General features: G+C 41.0%; 1 protein-coding gene across 3 annotated transcripts in view; it reads right to left on the bottom strand.

Annotated features, from left to right (window-relative positions):
* LOC120566128 (neoverrucotoxin subunit beta-like) overlaps positions 1–19,618 on the bottom strand; it is a 29,740-nt gene that overhangs the window by 827 nt on the left and 9,295 nt on the right. Inside the window, exons 2-5 of one of the 3 annotated variants that reach the window (XM_039812407.1) lie at positions 14,901–15,183; positions 14,602–14,670; positions 6,213–6,270; positions 5,454–5,479 (exon numbers count right to left, since the gene is read on the bottom strand). In XM_039812407.1, coding sequence (XP_039668341.1) covers positions 5,454–5,479; positions 6,213–6,270; positions 14,602–14,670; positions 14,901–15,174 — 427 coding nt within the window. In that variant the 5' untranslated portion in view covers positions 15,175–15,183. Of the gene's footprint in view, positions 1–5,453; positions 5,480–6,212; positions 6,271–14,601; positions 14,671–14,900; positions 15,187–19,618 lie in introns of all 3 variants that reach the window. The other 2 variants (XM_039812400.1, XM_039812416.1) reach the window with 2 other exon arrangements.

Consider the following 19,618-nt stretch of genomic DNA (forward strand, 5'->3'; position numbering starts at 1 on the left):
TTAGTTCAACTTTAGTTAATAGTTATTATACTGTTATTGAAATTATATTTAATAATTAATAACTGGTTTATAAATAATAAAATAACAATGTTTATACTTTACTTTTACTTCATTCTTTATTCAAGACACAAAAAATGGTCCATATCACAATACAAAACAGCAAAAGACAAATACAAGACAAACACATACAATAAGAAATGTCTACAACAGTCAGAGTCCCACAATACACAAAAAGAGTGTTCAAATAATAGCATATAGACTAAAACGCCAATGGTTCTACAATCTCGAAGTGAACCTAACTGCACTCATTGCAGGGTTTACTAGTGTTGCAATGACGCTGTTGAATGACTCTGTTAGTCTACACATACATCTGTACATGAGATTCCTGAGTACAGCAGGACAGGTGGCTACATCAACACTTACAAACATTTGGCTGGCACTGCTCCATTGTGGCATTTTAAGTAGCAGCCTCATGCCATCATTATATGTCACATTTAGTTTCTGCATACTGCTGTTTTTATAGCAACGCCACAAGTGGGCAGTACACATTAGTGTGCAAAAAGCTTTAAAAAGTGTGGTCTTCACAGACAATGAACACATACTAAATTTGCGATTCAGCATATTAGCTTGTGCATACATCATACAGTACTGTCTGTGAATGTCCCTATCATCAGACAGGTCATCAGTTATATAGTGCCCTAAGTATTTGACCTCATCACACACTTTAAGGTCCAGACACACCAACCCGATAATCGGCCGTTGGACAATCTGGTTGGTGTGTCTCAGCCTTTAAGGACAGTACCAGACAGAGAGAAAGCAGGAAATGACAGTTTATTGTCCTCCCTGCTTCAATTACAATATTACTCTTCTTAGAATTGTACTTAATGTCAGAGTCTGAGCCATCAGGTGGTTGATAATGGTGTTCCCAACCATACAGCCTGTTCTACTGTTGTTTAGCAGCGTTGATAGTTCATCCATATAAATATGAAAAAGAAAGGGAGATAAAATGCTTCACTGCCTAACTCCATTGCTTACATTGAATGGAGCAGACATAGAGTTACCCCATTTCACATACATTGACTGATGAGCATACCAAAAAGCCAAGATTCTCACTAAATATTTGGAAACCCCTCTGTTGTGCAATTTGTAGAATAGCTTCTCATGATTTACACGATCAAAAGGCTTTAGAGGCATCAATAAAACACATACAAATTGTGGAATTATGCCTGTTATACAAGGACGACCTTTAACCCTTGTGTGGTGTTCGGGTCTGTGGGACCCATTTTCAATGCTATTTATTATTTATTCTAACTCAAACTTATTGGCCTTGGCTCATTTTCTGTGACGAACATAAAAAATAACTTACTTTCAATGACTGCACACGGTACCCCCCTACACATAACCATTACATATGAGGTGTTCGGGTCTACTGGACCCAAGTGTATTTAAATGTAGGTGCTATGAAACTTTGTCGTCTTTCTGCACCTGCTATTCCCACACAAAGTTACAAAATTGTTACATTTCAAGCACTTTCACCTGTTCTGATTAATCTAAGAAATAAGCACCAATAATGATCAAAAAGCTTGTTTCTATTTTTTTTTTTTTATCTTTTTTATAATTGAATTTCCTTATTTTGTGACAAAAAACAAAAATGATCATATGATCATAAATGTGATCTCAGGGGTAAATGGCAAATATGAACCATAAATGATGTATATATCATTGGTAATTGAGCTAAAGTAAACATCTATTAAGTATTTTTACATAAATTGTTATGGCTGTATTGATTTAAAGGGGTGATAGAATGATTATATAGGGTATTTCACACTGATCCTTATGGTCTCCTAATGGGGTATGTAACATTGGTTGGGCTGAATATGGCCTGGTTGATATTGTATTGCCCCTTATGCATCCCTGTGTTTTGGCCCTATTTGTAACAAGAGCTTTTCTTCCAAATATGGTATGCTCATGAATATTTAGATGAGCTGCGCGCTGATTGGTTGAGCGACTTGCCATACGCACACATTAGAGATGTGCGCCGATTGGTTGAGCGAATCCCCAATACACACACATTAGAGAAGCGACAGAATCTCATATTCCATACACTGCAATGTTTCCTTACCAAATTCACTTCTGAGACTTTTTTATGTGAGAAATCAACTATATAAAGCTCAAATATGGGCCGTTTTACGAAAATTGATGGCTAATTGAAAATTTGGTAAGACTGTGTGTCGGAGTTAAGCGGCAGTGTTACTGCCTCGCTGCCCGGCCTGCCTTCCGTCACAGACCCCGGCCTGCTGTGAGCTCGATTGAGCTCCGTTACGGCTAGCAGCCCTGACAGAGCTCCAGGGCATGCATCTCCTCTCTTCCTGCTAACTAAATTGCCCGTTGTGTGAGAGTGAGAGCGCGGTCAGCGAGCTTGTTACACCAGCAATCTCTTACCACATGTTACACACATGTCACGCCACTTATACAACATCTAACTAACTGTCTTATAAAGCTAACAACGGTGTCCGATTTCAAGTTAATGAATATTTGTGAATATTAGCTAGGGGTTTCGTCAGCTGCAACTGTCCCTTCAATCCTAGCTGTGTGTAGCTAGCTACAAATCACGGATAGTTAGCTTCATTTCCGGGCTAATTTGAGTATATTTACAGTTTGAATTTCGTCACGCCAGTTATACAACATCTAACTAAATGTCGTATAAAGCTAACAACGGTGTCCGATTTCAAGTTAATGAATATTTGTGAAGACTAGCTAGGTGTTTCGTTAGCTTCGACTGTCCCTTCAATCCTAGCTTTGTGTAGCTAACTACAAATCACGGATAGTTAGCTTCATTTTCGGCCTAATTCGAGTATATTTACAGTTTAAATTTCGTCACGCCAGTTATACAACATCTAACTAAATGTCTTATAAAGCTAACAACGGTGTCCGATTTCAAGTTAATGAATTTTTGTGAATTCCAGAGGAATTCTAAGAGGAAGCTAGCTAGCTCCATCCAGCCGCAGGCTCTATCACATCCAGCCGCAGGAGTGTATTTCACCGATCGTTTGTTTAAATAACTCAACACATTATAATTACACACATTATAAGATTAATTGGAACCTGTGGTAAGAGATTGCTGGCGTAACAAGCTCGCTGACCGCGCTCTCACACACACCTGGCGTTAGGAAGAGGGGAACTGCAGGCCCTGGAGCTTTGTCAGAGCAGCTGTGTTTGGTAGTAGTCCATTAGCCCACAAAGCGGTGACTTTGCGCGGGTATGGAGTGCTGTGGGTTGCCAGCCGTAACGGAGCTCAATCGAGCTCACAGCAGGCCGGGGTCTGTGAAGGAAGGCAGGCCAGGCGGCGAGGCAGCAACACAGGCAGCACCGCTGCTGAAGTCCGACACACAGTCGGACAAAATTTGCAATTAGACATACATTTTTGTAAAACGGCCCATATTTGAGCTTTACATAGTTGATTTCTCGCATAAAAAAGTTTCAGAAGTGAATTTTGCAATGGAATAGCAGAGATTTGCGTGACCTAGATTCAGAAGACTACCTGATCTTAGGTCAGTTGTGTAGCCTATGTAAATGTTGGGGCGTGACTGTTCTCTTAATACACCCACGGCTGTGACAAAGGTTCCGGATTTTGAGATGCTTACGTAAGCAACTAGCTTTGTTGAGATTCGCCCGTTTTCAGCGGTAGTTTCAAAATATGAGATTTTCATAGTAAAGGGGTGTCAATGGGATTTTGAGCTTATATGTATGTCCTATTTACCCACCAAACTGTCGTTATTCAACTATGACAGGGTAAAATCGGTTTTGCATTCTATCACCCCTTTAAAAACCTAATAATGTGGTGGGTCCACCAGACCCGGGAACATTGGCTGTGTAACAAAAATATGAACACCACACAAGGGTTAAGACAAAAATACACATATCCGTGCTATGTTTAGGTTTGAAGCCAAAATGGTTGTCAGAGGTCAGGACAAACTGTTCCAGCCTATTCAGTATAGTCCTCTTCAAGACCTTGAATAAAATACTGGCCAGAGCTATAGGCCGGTAATTATCCAAGCTGTTAATTTTGCCAGCTTTTTCTTTGATGATAGGCACTAATGTGACAGATAAAATAGAATCAGGTAGAATACAATGGACTAACAACCCAGTAAAACAAATAGCAATTAGGGGTCTTCTACTCACAAGTTTTAAATGCTCCACAGATATGTTATCCATACCACATGCCTTATTATCTTTTAGCATCATAATTGCATCATCAATTTCTTCAGGGAAAACAGTCACCTTCTTCATTACTATCAATGTTACCCAGAATAATGTTTCTGCCACAACTGAGTAATTTTCTTTGAGCCGCTGACACCATCAATGTTTGTTGGTAACAATGTTTTACAGTTATTCATTCTTTTGATTTCTTTCCAGAAACTAACAGGACTATTGTATTGCAGCTTCCTTGCAAGAGTGTCAGACCTCATTGTATTAAATGTAGAGCATATTTAAATTTTGCATATGCATGTTTCTTATTATTATATTATATGTGTCTGCCTGACTCATCCAATGCTTTGCAGGACTTGCCTCAGCATGTATCTCTTCTACATAGTCATTCCAGCCTGGCTTGACTTTGTATAATATGTGTGTCTTATACAGGGGCCTGCTCAAAACCAGGAGGGACTTCACAATATTCTCATACAGGGAGCACAGCTCAATACCATGTTGAGGGTTCTTACAATCAATATCACAGCATGCAGTGGAATCTTTTGGTAATTCAGTGTTACTCAACAAGATGTCAGACTGAATATAATTTAGTATTCTTTAAGATCCTCCTCAGTCAAGTTAGACGAATCTATCTTCCCCACACACATTTTATCTACAGCCACGAGAGTAGGAATATTGCCTAGATTTACAAAAAGGCACATGATCAGTAGTGGCAAATTCAAAGAATCATGTGCATTAGCCGTGCAAATGCAGTGATCTAGCCACGAGGTTGTGTGCCATGCCTCACTGATGTAAGTATAGCTACTATCATTCATAGGGTGTATACATGTTGAAGATAATGAATTTTCTATTACCACAATTAAACTCAATTCCTATGGTCCAATCAACATCCAGTCTAACCACATTAACTAGCTGATCATATTTTTTATACCATAACAGGGCAACACTGCCAGTTATTCTGCCATGAACTATCCTGGTACTCAGTTCAGTAATAGATTCACCTGCCCCATAAAAGTCTTGCTTTAGTCTTTAACTATTAATTTATCATTTATTAGCGATAGTTATTATGAAGTGTTACCCAAAACACAGAAGCAGTTTATCATCAGACACATCTGAAGGTTTTATTCTGTGCTCATGTGCTGATGTTCATTTATATAAAGTTTAATAATGATGCATGTAGTCAGTAATTTTCTAATGAATAAAAACTACCAGATGTGTATTAAAAAAGAAACTAACACACTTACATTTCATCAGATCACGCCTCTGCACCCTGGAGGAAGAAACACAGTCAGAATGATTTTCTATCCAAAATGAGTCCTAACTGCTGTTAGACATGATGCAGAGATCCTCAGTTTGTCAGAGAGACAGAGAAACTCATCTCAGTTAACTGGTCACTGGTATCTAAGAGGAGCAGGAAGACACAATGTGAAATATGCACGGAAACGTTTCTGTTCATCACAGTTTGTTGCAGTAATCTCTGAAACATCATGGGGGCAAACAAACAAAATCATCTGTGAATAAGTAAGTAGTAGAGAAGAAGTCGAGAGTGGAGGTAAAGAAAAGCAGGCTACATGGCAACAGCTGAAATGGCATACTCCTTCACGGTATCCTTCAATAAAGTAGGAATGTAGCACAATATGGATGTAGTTGTAATTGTTTTGGTTAAAATCAACAAATACTCGTGATAATTAATTAACTAAAAGCATAAACCTACTGGTGACACCAGAGGAACACTCAGAGGATCACTATGGATGAATTCTCTGGGAATAAATGTCAGAACAAGATATTATCTCAACACATTTAGTAGTTGTTGAGATATTTCAGACTGGAACAAAGCTAACAGAAATAAAATGAGAATTATTTTTGATGTTTCGATTGGAAACTTCTGTATGTGTTTCCTAACTCAGGCCTACTCTCTCTTCTGAACAGAAATAAGTTCTTCAGCTGAAGGACAAGAAATTAGAGGCACCTGCAGAGTTTGAGCTCTTGTTGTATGTTCATACCTGAGAGGGTCCAAAGCAAGCAGATTCAATTCTCTCAGGAGCTGTTGGATCTCCTCCACTACAAGAAGAAATCATATTGTATTAATCCAAGGATTAGGATTAATTACATTTTTCACTTTGTTATTTTAAACCTTACAAACACACTGGTCGAGTCCACACACGTAAACAGGACCTAATTAGTTGCTGTAAGGCAGCGCCATCTACACTTACAGAGTCCTGCCATTTTTGCACCACGTGTAAGTATGCAAACAAAACACTGAAATGAGAAAACTCTAAGACAAAGGTAGGGGTTTTGAGGAGTGATAGTGAGAGGCTAAATCAATCCCAGGATTTAGTGATGTCGCGATCGCAACAATTCACGCAAATTCAACCAATCGCCATGAATTCCGTGCAACTTGCAATTTTGACCAATCACCGGAGTTTCCCGCAACTTGAACCAATTACAGCAGTCCCACGTGCCAGACGTTGTGTCAGTATGTGACGCTGAGAGCCACTTCATTTTTCAGGTAGGCTGTTGAGAACAGGTTCTCATTTACAACAGCGACCTGGCCAAGAAAAGTGTAAGCGTACAAGACAACATACAGTTTCACATTCAACATAATGCAAGAAAACAAAATACAATAGGCTACAAAGGTACAGATTAAGTAGGCAATTCAAGTCGGCACAAAGTGAGGAGTAAGTAAGTCGATGGATATGTGATAACATAATCTACAAGAAATAGACAGTCTATAACAATGCAGAGATGTAGTAAGAGTCAAAACACAGTGCAAAAAATGATCAGTTATAACGCAGTGTAGATAAATAGTCTCTGAGTGCTGGGAACTAATGAAGTAGAGCCCTGCACGGGCCAAAAACTCCAGCCCTAACCCGGCCCTGGCCCGTGGTGTTCAAGCCCTACCCGACCCCAGCCCGACAACGCCTGCAATTTTTTCAGCCGGAACCCGGCCTAATCCTAGACCAACATCAATCACTTTTAAGCTCTTTCTGACGCGCGTGCTCTTTGATGCGCTCTCTCTCTCTGACGCACGCTCTCTGATGCGCGCTGTCTCTGCTACACACGCAAACACACATGTCACACGCTACTAAGATGGGCACAATGAGGAGAGAAGCTAAAATAAGCCCGAGTCCGACCCGAGCCCGATCTGTAAAAAAAAAAACGGCCCGAGCCCAGCCCGGATGGGCTTAGCCTGTCGGGCCCCAACGGGCTTGCAGGGCTCTATAATGAAGTCAATATACCATTGTTGCAAGATGTAGTCTAGTTAGTGATGTGGATTAGTAATAACACATGAAAAGACAGTCTGTCAAAATGCTGAAAATAGTAAGGAGTCAATATACAATTAGTGCAAGTATTTGTCTGGATAGTGAGGTAGAAACATGAATAACAGTATACATGAAAAGACAGTCCATCTAAATGTTAAATGCTGAAATGAAGTAGAGTCAGTGTACAGTTAGTGCAAAGTGTGGACTAGATAGTGATGTTGAACAAGCATAGCACAATATATTTGAATATGGAAGTATTTAAATGCTGAAATGTAGTTTATTTAATTACAAATTAAGTGTAGAGAAGAGTAGTAGATGTGTGAAAATTCTGTGTGGCCACCACGGAAAACAATGCCAATGTAAAGTCAATGAGAAGATGGCGTAACACATAGGGCCCTATTTTAACGATCTGAAACGCAAGTATGAAACGCAAAACGCAAGTAGCTTTGTGGGCGGATCTCGGCCGCTGTTGCTATTATACCGGCGGGATAAATGACTCTTGCGCCCGATGCAAATCTTAAATGGGTTGGTCTGAAGTAGCTAGGTGTGGTTTGGTCGTAACGTGAAAATAACCAATCAGAGCGTCATCTCACATTCCCTTTAAGAGCAGGCGCGCTTGTTCCATGGCGGATTGCTATTATGAAGGCGGATTTGCCTGGCGCACGCCAGCGGGAGCTGTCCGAGATGCGGCAAAGTAATAAATGCCCGTCTTGGCAGGGTGGCGATGTTACTGCAGCCTCTCGGGCGCATCTCCTCAAGTCTGGAGAGGATTGCTGCAGCCAGGGCTGGACTGGCCATCTGGGATACCGGCATTTTCCCGGTGGGCCGACCCACTTTTGGGCCGAATTGCCGATATAAATAGGCCTTTTTTTATTTTTAAAAAAAATATTTGGCCGCGCCGGCCCATAAAGAACTCACAGCTGCCCATTGGTTAATTTTCTTTATTGGCACTGGCCTGACCCAATCAAATCCAGGAACCCCCTTCCCCACTCTGTGCCGCAAGCAATATTTTTTTTCCCACTATGGCCACGCCAAGACCCGCCCTTCAATAGCATTCACACACTACTATTGGCCAGGCGTCCATGCTTACATGTACAGGTCCTATCCCCTGACCAATCCCCTAACCCTAACCTTAACCACTTGAGGTGAAATGCCTAACCCCAACCAATTGACCTGCTTTGTAGGGCGGATCTTGGCGTAGCCATAGTGGGATTCGTAATTTTGCGACAGGGCCATGGGAGTGAGTGAGGAAAAGATGGAAGAGAGAGTGGATGACGATGTGATAAGGAGTAGGCAAATTAACAGGGACTCTCAGGAAGGGAGGGAGGCTGTGTGTGTGTGTGTGTGTGTGTGTGTGTGTGTGTGTGTGTGTGTGTGTGTGTGTGTGTGTGTGTGTGTGTGTGTGTGTGTGTGTGTGTGTGTGTGTGTGTGTGTGTGTGTGGTATGCCAGATGGCCAGTCCAGCCCTGGCTGTCAGGTAACCTAACTGCTTAAGCTTACATTGAAAATGCTAGCGGTTAGGCTGTTGGGTAGCTGAAAAGTCTGTGTGATCTATAAAATCAGTGTTGATACAAGCATCAGTGTTCCTTGAATGGCTTAATTAGCTTCTCTTGTACTGGCGCTCTTTTCCAGGGCATATACTGTACTACTCTCAGCTTTATTGTAGCTTTTGGGAAGGGTTATGGTTATTGTATTTAGCAGACACTTTTGTCCAAAACAACAAAATATGAATTTTAAAATAGTTAAAATTAACAGTAAACAGTTTTTAAAGTTGCTAAGCCAATATTAAGCAAAATAGTAATAATAACAATAATGGCAATACAATATCAAATATCAATAATAAAAAATAATAAAAAATACCATAAATATACACATCATAACTCTAAAAATTAATTAATTATTTAAGTGTAAGATCAACAGATAAGTCTTGAGACCCCTCTTGAAGGATCCAAAACGATCACATGAACGCTGAACACTAGGTAACTCATATCATAGAATGCACGCATATTTTAAGAGGACTATCTGCAGGGAATGTGAAAGCCAGGGCCAATTTTTTGTCCCAGTCCGGCCCTGGCTGCAGCCATGGAGCGTGGGCCATCAAACGCACCACCTGCACCTGTTGTGCCCCTTCCTCCTCCCACCACTCCATCTCTGTCCACCCGCTCCACCAGGAGCGCATCGCGCATTACTCCCGGACCAGATTCCGCCAGAGGGTCCAATCCCACCGTAGTCCTCTAATATTTCCTCATTTATGTCATCCACACATCCATGATTCATGGAAATGTTGTGTAAAACACAACAAGCCACAAAGAATGCTGGGACTTTTTGAGGACCGTACTGTAAAGTTCCTCCTGATCTATCCAAACACCTTAAGCGCATTTTCAGTAATATTTTTCTTTGTAATTATGTATGGTTTGCAAAAATGGGAATGCTACGTCCGTGTAGATGAGAGAAGCAAAGTGTATGCACGTTGTGCACACGCTACATTATGGCCAAGCATGCGCCCCTAAAATAGCATCTGAATAACGTGCTACTGACTTCAGACCAAGTTTTTCCTGGTCTGTGGCGGAATTGTTTTCTGAAACTGCAAAATGGCATCAGAGAACATTTGCGCCGGAACACGCCTCCTCTTTTCGCTGAACCGCCCCCAGGAGCGCAAATACATTCCCTAATTTACCGACGTGCGTCTGTGGAGGGAAAAGTCCGCTGTGCGTCGGGTGCAAAATAGGAATGATACATGCGTCGGTGTACAAAGGCAATTGCGCTGAGTGCAAGATAGGGCCCTAAGAGCGACTACGGTAGCGAGTTGTAAGAAAGCCTGAAAATCAGAATAGGGAGGTTGGTTGGGGAGGTGGGTGTGTCATACAACATAGGTCTCACCCCGGAGACCGGGGATCATGTCCCGCATGTCACGTTTCCTAAACTCAACCGTCCCGTTCTTCTTTTCCTAAACCCAACTGTCCCATTGTTGTCCCGTGTGTCATAGAAACGTAAGCCCACCCACAACTTTTTCCTTAACTTAAGGGGCTATGTTCATTTCACAGAATTCTTCTGATGGCCCATCACGGATTTCTTTGCGATTCTGTGAAATTGCCACAGATTTTGAGTTAATGGGCAGTGTTCATTTCATAGAATTCTGTGAGATCAGGTTGGTTATGGTAGAGTATGTAGAAATTCCAATGGAATAATTCTAAATATTGTTAAAAAAACAGATGCTCTTCTTTCTATCAAACTGATATGGAAATGTTGTATTAAAGTGCATTAAATATTATGAAAAAAACACTTTTTCTGGTATTTGGGGTGTTCTTTTGTGTCTCTGGTGCTTCCACACACATACAGACTTTGAAAAAAATCCATCCATGCTGTTTTGAGTGAGATACGGTTTCTGAATGTGTCCTGCCTTCAGTCTCCTAGTGAGCTGTTCAAAATCGGCTCAGACTGTGACGTCACAATCCGAAATGAGCTGGCTAACCGCAACCGTTAGCTCGTAGCGTTAGCATTAGCATGCTAATGCTAACACTAGCATGGTACCTTGTTCTCAATAGCCAAGCACTGCTACAACACACACAAGTTCACCATAATCTACAAAAGAACTACTTACATGTGCGCCCTCATTTAGAAGAAGTCTCCCAGCTAATCCTGCCTTTTAACTGACTGAAGTTGGAGAAACAGCCTGTCTTTTACTTCTATGGAGCTAGCTAGCTGACATGATCTACATCTGAGCTACTGAGCATGTGCGAGTGCAATCAAAGATAGTACAGAAGAAGAAGATGAAAAGAGGTCTCACTCTGTAGCTAAAACAGAAACCAGGTGAAAAGAGGATCTGCAGCAGTGAGAGAGAGCTGTGCAGTACAACACAAATATGGTGTTTTTTGAAAATTAAACCATGTTAACCTATTCTGGTACAACCTTAAAATACAATTATGAACCTGAAAATGAGCAGAATGTGGGCGCTTTAAGAAGATTTAGTCCACAGGGAACTGAATTTAACACTTGCTGACCTGCAGATAATTTGATGCTGCTTGGAATATATGTTAGTTCTCCTATCTTTACTTTCACTCAGTTATAATGAAGTCACTAAATTACTTGTACTTATTGTTTTTTTGGGCTTCCATACTTACCAGACAGGGGCGGCTCTACAGGGGGGTAAGGGGGGCAGCTGACCCCCCTTGCCCCCCCCCCTCAGCTGCCCCCCTCACTTTGGTGTTCAAAAAACTGTGCTTGTAAAAACAAACTGCCACTATGTCCACAAGCTTCTTAATACTTTGAAACAAACAATTAATGTATGTTAATTAATAATAAATAATAATTGTAGATGTAATCTTAGCCCCCTGCTCCTCAAATACTTAGCTACGTCCCTGCATCAATCGTGCAGAGCGGCGTTCACACAGCGAGTCTGCTGTGGTGTGGTGGCCCAGCATCCCGGCAAAGACTGGAGCGACTGAGCTGCCTATTACAAACTGGCATGTTTGAATTCATAACGTTTACAGAGGGTCACCGTTTCGATGGCGTTATGTTACAACACACTACACAGTGTTTGCTGAGACCGATCATTTGTATGTGATTAGTTAAGGAGTATTATAAAATCCACTTCCTTTCACAGATCACGGCAATAAGGCTGCACAAATTAAACCAGGTGACATCTGTAGAAATATATTTAGACCCAGCGTGACTATACTCCTTCCTCCGACGAGGAGGAGGAAGGAGTATAGTCACGCTGGGTCTAAATTACTCACAATCACCACCCAGTGCCCCCCTCTCCCTGAGTCCCCGTTTCCTATCTCCAACTGTTTTTCTATCTTCTTATCTGCTGTCAGAGATTCCCTTCTTTGTTTCACAGATATTGCGCGGGGCTGAAAATCAGCCCATAGTCAATATAGCCTTAAGTAAGACATAGGGTTGAAGTATGATTTTACAATTTTTAATTAATTACAATAATTACAAAAGATGTTTGTTTGAAGTTTGCATGATACACAATGTTTAGGGATTTCCACAAAAATAATTGTAACCATTGGTATAGTCATAGAAAGAGCAATGGATTATGCAGCTTACATTAGGAGCTAAAATCTACATATAAGACCCATGCACCACACCGCTCTGTCATGATATCTACTATCACAGTTAACTTTTGATTGCTTATTATTGATTACTAAATTGCCAGTAAGTCATACGTAGGTCTCGAAAGAGGGATCCCATTATTTTGTTTTGCCAATATTAGGATTATGTTCCACAGCGTGTTGCTGTGGAAAAAGAGGGTGTAGAAATATATTGGGTTTAGAATAAGAATGTCCTGTAGCCTGGGATGGCCTCGCTGTCTCCTCCTGTCTGGCATGTGTAAGATAAGACGGGTTCAGATTTAGTGGAGCAAAAGTGCTCCTGTTTTGTTTAATAAACAATTGGAACAGAATGCACCTAATGAAATCTCTTAAAGGAACAGACAATCTCTAGCGCGCAACTTCTCTATCTTCTCGGAGACAGAAAGTCTGAGGGATATCCAACCAATTGGCGGCCCACACGCAATGGCGAGAGGAGGAACCTGAAGATGAATAAAAGAAAAGGTCCGGTGTCAGACCCGGAAAGACTTTGTTGGTGGTTAGGGAGAGAAAGTCTCGAAGGAGCGGCTGATCCATATGCAAATGAAAGATCTGTTTGCAATATCATTTTACTAAAGATTGTTATAGTTTAACTGAACGAATCCTGAGTATTCATTTCTTGGTCTGCCTTTCAACGAACACAATAAGTAAAGGGGAAACTTTGAGAAGTGACCGGTGGTTCTTAAAAGACTCTGGCTTTTTGAGCAAGAGTAGAATCGGTCGCTTTTTTTCCTACACATCCTTTACTGTCAAACTGGGAAAACAAAAAATACAATGGGATTAAGAAGGCTAGTCTAAACATAACTGTTGTGTGCATGTAATAAATCTTTTCTGATTTTATGTTTGTTAGGCTACTTATTAGCTACAGGGCCCTACAGTGTAATGTAATACAAGGATAACCAGAGCTCTTCACATCTTGATTTTTGCAGGCCAGAGTAGCTGGAGATATTAGCTGAAGCCTAAAAGTGGGGATATTGCCAGCCAAGAAAATTCTGAGAAGTGCACAGGAGGAAAAGAAGGAGGGAAATGAAGAAGGAGAAAGCAGTAAACTGGAGAGACCAGGCGGGTCAGAGCAGGAGAAGACCACAGAAGGAGATGCAGAAATAAGTGAAAGAGAAAAGGAGGCTGCAGATTCAGAGAGAGGGACAGAGGCAGACAGTGATCAGGAGGAGGAAGATGACAGGGAGGAAGAGGCCTTCAGTTACCCCTGGACCATATGATTGGTTTATGCTCCTTCCATATAAATTGCAGTACAGTAGCAGAACATGTCATGTCACTCAGTGACATGACATGTTTTCAGTTTTTGGCTATTTCTATTCTGTTGTATGTGTTATAGATAGTGTTGAAGCCATCACTCAGATATTAGATATGTAAAGATTTACATATATACATTACATTATCTAATGATGTTTTACAGTTTCTCTATCAAAGCATTTGTTTGACCTTTTGTTTGATCATAATTATTGATAAAATAAGACATTATGTTCCATTTTCTGTTCTATTTGTCTGCATCAGTAAATATGATCAATCCATTTAATTCAATTTCATTTAAATTAAATGTTATTCATAGTATCAACTTGTAAGAAGAGTTCACGCTTCTCAAGACACTTTACAGATAGAGTAGATCTAGGACCCAACAATTCCTCCATGAGCAAGCATTTGGTGCAACAGTGGCGAGGAAAAACTTCCTTTTGGGCAGAAACCTTAGACAGACCCAGGCTCTTGGTGGGCGGCCATCTGCCACTGCCGGTTGGGACACAGATACAGATATAGATATACAGATATATTGAATTATGATTCAAAATAATTATAGCAGTTGGTATGATGAACGGTGGCAATTATAGTTACTACAAATATAATGGAACCAGGACTAGAAATAATAGTTGTAGCATTTCAGGGCATAGCAGTGTGTTTACATATGGGGGTTCCCATGTATCGTATTCCCCTGCCACCCTGCCAAGATCTCTTGCTACCTCTTTGCCCCCCATGTACAATTTTCTAGATCCGCCACTGTTACCAGAAAATACAGCAACTTACCTTTGCTCTGAGAGGAGGGAGTTCCTCTGTTTTCTGAAGTCTTTCCAACATCACTGACATCCACTGACTCTGTGTGAAAATGCATAGTAACATTTAAATTATCATTGACGAATTACTGTCATAAACAGCAACAGTACTCACCCGAAAAGGATGTACTGTTACAATTAAATTAAATTAAATTAAAAGACACGCAAATACTCCTCACAGTCAGTCAACCCATTACATACAGTATGTCACTTCATTCACACTTCATTCCCTGTCTTTCTGACTGAAAATAAATATTAAAAAGATTGACTGACCTTCAGGTCCTGAGCTGACGTCTGGCAGATTCTGCACTAGATCATTCCTGTTGAGCTTCTCTAAAACCTTCTTGGTCACCTTCAGAGCTCCTTGTAGTTTATAGGTTTCAACCATCACATCCACTGTGTCCATCCTTTCTGCGTTCTCCAGCTTGGATACGTTGATGCTTTGGTAGCCTTCCAGGACGTTTGGCTGCTTCAGACACCATTTGAATTCCTTAAATTCATCTTCTCTTAAATGCTTCAAAGTGTTTAAAAGGTCCACTGCTGTCATTGTGGTTTCCTGCTAAAATCAGACAGTTCTGTCAAACTGTAGTAAAACTGTAACACAAATGTCTCAGAGCAGCAACAAGAGTTCTGATTGGTCGACATGGGAGCTGTGTTGGTGTGATTTATGTGCAGAGTCTGGTGAGTTAGAGCTCCTGCTGTTGCTCTGTGTGTAGGATTTAGTGCCATATAGTGGTGAGGTTATAGATTAGAAATCAAAAGCTCATTTCGATCAATTTTGATTTAAAATCTAAATCGTGACACTCCCATCCATACTTAAATGGAAAATGTATTAGTGTAGATGCAGGCTTAGTTTATGATAATTGTATACTAATGAAAACATAATAACAAATGTTATCTTCCATTTCTGCCAATACATCTCCCTAAATCATACACATTGGTCCTTTGATGTCATTTGGTTGTTACCCCGACCAATCATCTAAAATTAGTAGAGTTATCTTTTGACTTCACCCTGGACTAACCCTGCCTTATAGTCCTGTTTTAGACACATTTAATCACCACAACTTCCTGTCAACAAAGACTTTGTCTTTATTCTAGGTCAGCTAACTTTCTGGTAGAAGGCCATTTTGGAACAATTCAGATTTTTTTTAACTATGTTTGAACCATAACAGGAAGTCATGATTGGATGTCCAACAACAGGCATTCAACTTCTCAGTGTTTGCTGGGTTAGCTTAGCATGTTGTAGCAGAGAAGAAAACTGAGGGGATCTCCAAAGTTATTACAATTCATCCTAAAGGGGGACATGGCAGGTCATCCAATAGTTGATCAACCATTTCACTCGAAACCACAAATGACACAAAAACGTCAGAGGATCACCAAAGTCATTAAGATTCATCCTGTGGGGAACATGAATGTCCTTATGACATCACATCCAATAGTTGTTGAGATATTTCAGTTTGGACCAAGGAGGTTGATCGACAGGCCGAGTGTGAGATGGACGAACATCGTCATTTCTAGAGTCACAATGCTAGCACTGCTAGAGAAACCACAGATGAGCTGTAGTTGTGCTATCAGTCCACTAGATGGAGACCTTTACCCCCACCATCTCCACAGAGCTGGAGAGCAGACTGACTGAGTCAGACTAGAACAGGAGGCCCAACCAGTCAGAGACCTCCAGTCATAGCACAAGATAACACAACATCCACCATTAAAAACACACTCTGACCTTTGGGTCTAGAGGGTGTTGAACGAGGAGAGTTGAAATTCAAAAAAACAGTTAAAATCATACTCCTGCTTTTTGAAATGTATTTGTATTAATCAAAAAAACAGCCAAAACTATACTTCTGCTTTTGACATGTACTAGCTCAAGAACAGTTGAGACTATGTTTCTGCTTATGACATGAGTTAACCCAAAAACAGCTAAAATATATTTCTGCTCGTGAAACTATAATACTGCTTTTGATTTTGGTTTGTGAGTGTTAATGTGCCTTTAAACTATATGATTGCTTAAAAATCTAATCATGCTAAGCGTTGTGTTACTGATATTGATATAAACATGCTTAGAGACATTTTAGTGTGAATTACTGTGTGAAGCTGCCAATTTGACCCCGCAGTCATAAAGAAGAAGTGTCTGCAAGAGGCTTCAGACGCATAAATTGCTTTGTGTAATTGTCTGTTTTTACCTGCACAGCTAGAAAGTGGAAGTGCTGTTGGGGCCCTGCATGTATGCGCTTGGGGGTTAGGCTCTGGGTGCACATATGGGGGAGAGAAGGGTGACTGCATTGACCTAGTGATGAACTGAGCCGTTAGATTGTATGGTTGATAGTAGAATGCAGCATATAGGAAATATTGTCATAGGAGATGTTTTTTACGTATATCCAACCTGATGCTTGCTTTAAGACTGTATTACCATGTAAGGTGAAACAAATGTGGAAAAACACACCTCGCTGTGATGGGGGGTTGAACCCCAAGAAATGTACATGTAAAAATGGGTGCTGAGCCAAAAACTCTGGCTCTTGGGCTGATTTTCTGCTCTCTTGACCTAAACCCTTGCTGTAGGGACATCCTGTGTCTTGGAGCATTTTTGAGTGATTGAACTTAGTTAATTTTTCCATTTATTCATTTTTTTGCTTATTTGTTTTTTCTTGTTAACTTTTTGCTTTTAAAAAAATAAATAAAACCACCTGTGTTCGTCTTGAACAAGGTGACCCAAAAAACCTTGTGAGTCTTTTTTTGCCGTTTTAGAAGACTTTTTTTCCTTTTTCTCCTTTTCCTCCACTTTTACCCGTGTGAGCGGGGGACACCCCGAAAGGGGAAGTGGAGACTCCTCTTTAACCGCGTGGTTTGCAGCAACCCCGGGGACCGATCTGACAAGCAGACCTTTGATCCTCCAGCTGATCGGAAGCTTCTGTGACCAAGGCAGAGACAGCGGTCCGAGTGTGAGTAATCAATTGTAATTGTTTGGTTGTAAAGATCTTCTGTGTGCTGTGTATCTCACATACGGGGACATCTAGGTTGTCAATCAAAAACCTCTTGTCTCGTTATCGGGTTTCCACCGCAGCGAGGACCCATGAATGTGGGGGTGTGTGTGTCTCTTTAAAAAATAATCTAAATTATAGGGAAGTATCTGAACTAATTCCTTTTGAACCTGTTTATAATTTATAATATAATATTTATAATATCTGAACATATAATGTTTTAATACCTACAGTATTAAATATAGGGAAGTATCTGAAATAACTCCTTTAATATAGGCTTAACCATCCGCCCCGCTGACAGTATCTGTAACGGCTGTACGGCTAAAGAGGGCATAGAGGGCGAGGGTTATCGGGGGGGAGTAAGGGGGTTGGCCTTAAAAGAAAAAGCGATACTATGCCTCGATAACTGCCACATCGCTCCACAAGGGAGAGAAAATAATCTGAGATGTGAAAGTTAGACAGACAGAAAGAAAACGGTTTCAATCAATAATAGATGCACAGTATATTGTACTGTATCTGTGCTGCGCATAGCATTGTGAATTAGTTATTATTTCATGTATAGAGGTATAGGCAGTGTTGGGAAAGTTCACTTTCTACATGAACTAGTTCAAAGTTCAGTTCACAAATTTTAAAATGAACTAGTTCAGTTCATAGTTCATGACAAGCCAGACCCACATCAAGATGTTGGGTCAGGAACTCACCATTGGCAGGGCTCAATCCGATGAGCGGGATAAACGGTTGTCTTTCAAATTCCCTCTGCACGTAATAGGATAGTGCTCCAACTAGGCAGAGCAACGAAGAAGGTAGCAAAGCTTGTTGATAGATTAAACTTTTGCCGAAAACTCTGAACACTTCTTCCATTTTTAAGAATGTTTTCTGTCCCGTTCTTTGTTCTTTTCTCAAAGAAAAGCTGAACTCCAAGTCTTCCAGAAGACAGCTGTTCCCAGCAGCAGCAGCCATAAGCCCGCCCACCGACTCTATACACAATGTGATTGGCCTGACCAGAGTTTGGTTTTTCCAGCTTGCAAGCCAACAGAGAGTGCCTAGACCACCCTGGCTGCAAATTAAATTGGCTGCCACTAGGGTGCATCTAGATTTCTAGGCTAGTCTGTACACGTCCCTGATCTCAACTGTATCCTGCCAATAAAAGACAAAAAATAATCTTAAAGTTTTTTTCTCTCAGATGTTTTCTACGTATTTGTGTCACACTTCTGAGGCTCCAGAAAGTCATCTGAAGTTTGAGTCCCAACATGGCCACTGTATGACAGCTGTGTTGAATACAATGGAGGCCTATCTGTTTCATCACGAGGCGTTTGAGACAACTGAGACTGTGTAGGTGTCTAACATGTGACCCTGGTGTGCTGGTTTCCCCTAATCAGACAGGTTGGTCGTGTTAGCTGGGTCTCTGTTAGTAATCATAGTGTCAACTATTGTTTCCTGACAGCTTCAGACTGAGCTCAACAGAGAGGAAAGAATTCATTCTCACTGCCATGTTTCTCAAAGGCTGACAAACAAGGATTCATGTGTTGGGACCAAGAAGCTGGTTAAACCTGATTTAACCAAAAAAGGCCTCCGATTGAGCTGACCGGAGAGACAAAGGAACATGTGGCCAAGACAAAGGAATCTTGGCCTGTATGTAAAACCCAAAGCCTGGTTAATTCACACCTCTATGCGAAAGTCCCAGCCAGAAGGGACAAGCCTCACAGCTGGCAGGAAGTCAAAGAACTACAAGATTGTAGTCTTCACACTTTCAAAAGTTTTGAGTCTTCCTATTGGTTCAGCGGGACCATAAACACAGCATGAGGTCTCAAACTATAAATAGCCTGTTAACCCCAAGATCCCGGCTTTTCACGGTAATTCATTTTACTGACAGGAGGCGCAGCGGTCCGGACTAGCTTAACCCGCGTCACCTCGCTGGTCGAGATTGAGCTGGGACATTATATCTTTCTGATATATAAGGGATCCGAGGGGATACTGACCCAGTATCTCCTCACATCTGCAGCGGATTTAATC

This window comes from Perca fluviatilis, chromosome 1 (assembly GCF_010015445.1).
Source record: "Perca fluviatilis chromosome 1, GENO_Pfluv_1.0, whole genome shotgun sequence".
In the NCBI taxonomy this organism is placed as follows: Eukaryota; Metazoa; Chordata; class Actinopteri; order Perciformes; family Percidae; genus Perca; species Perca fluviatilis.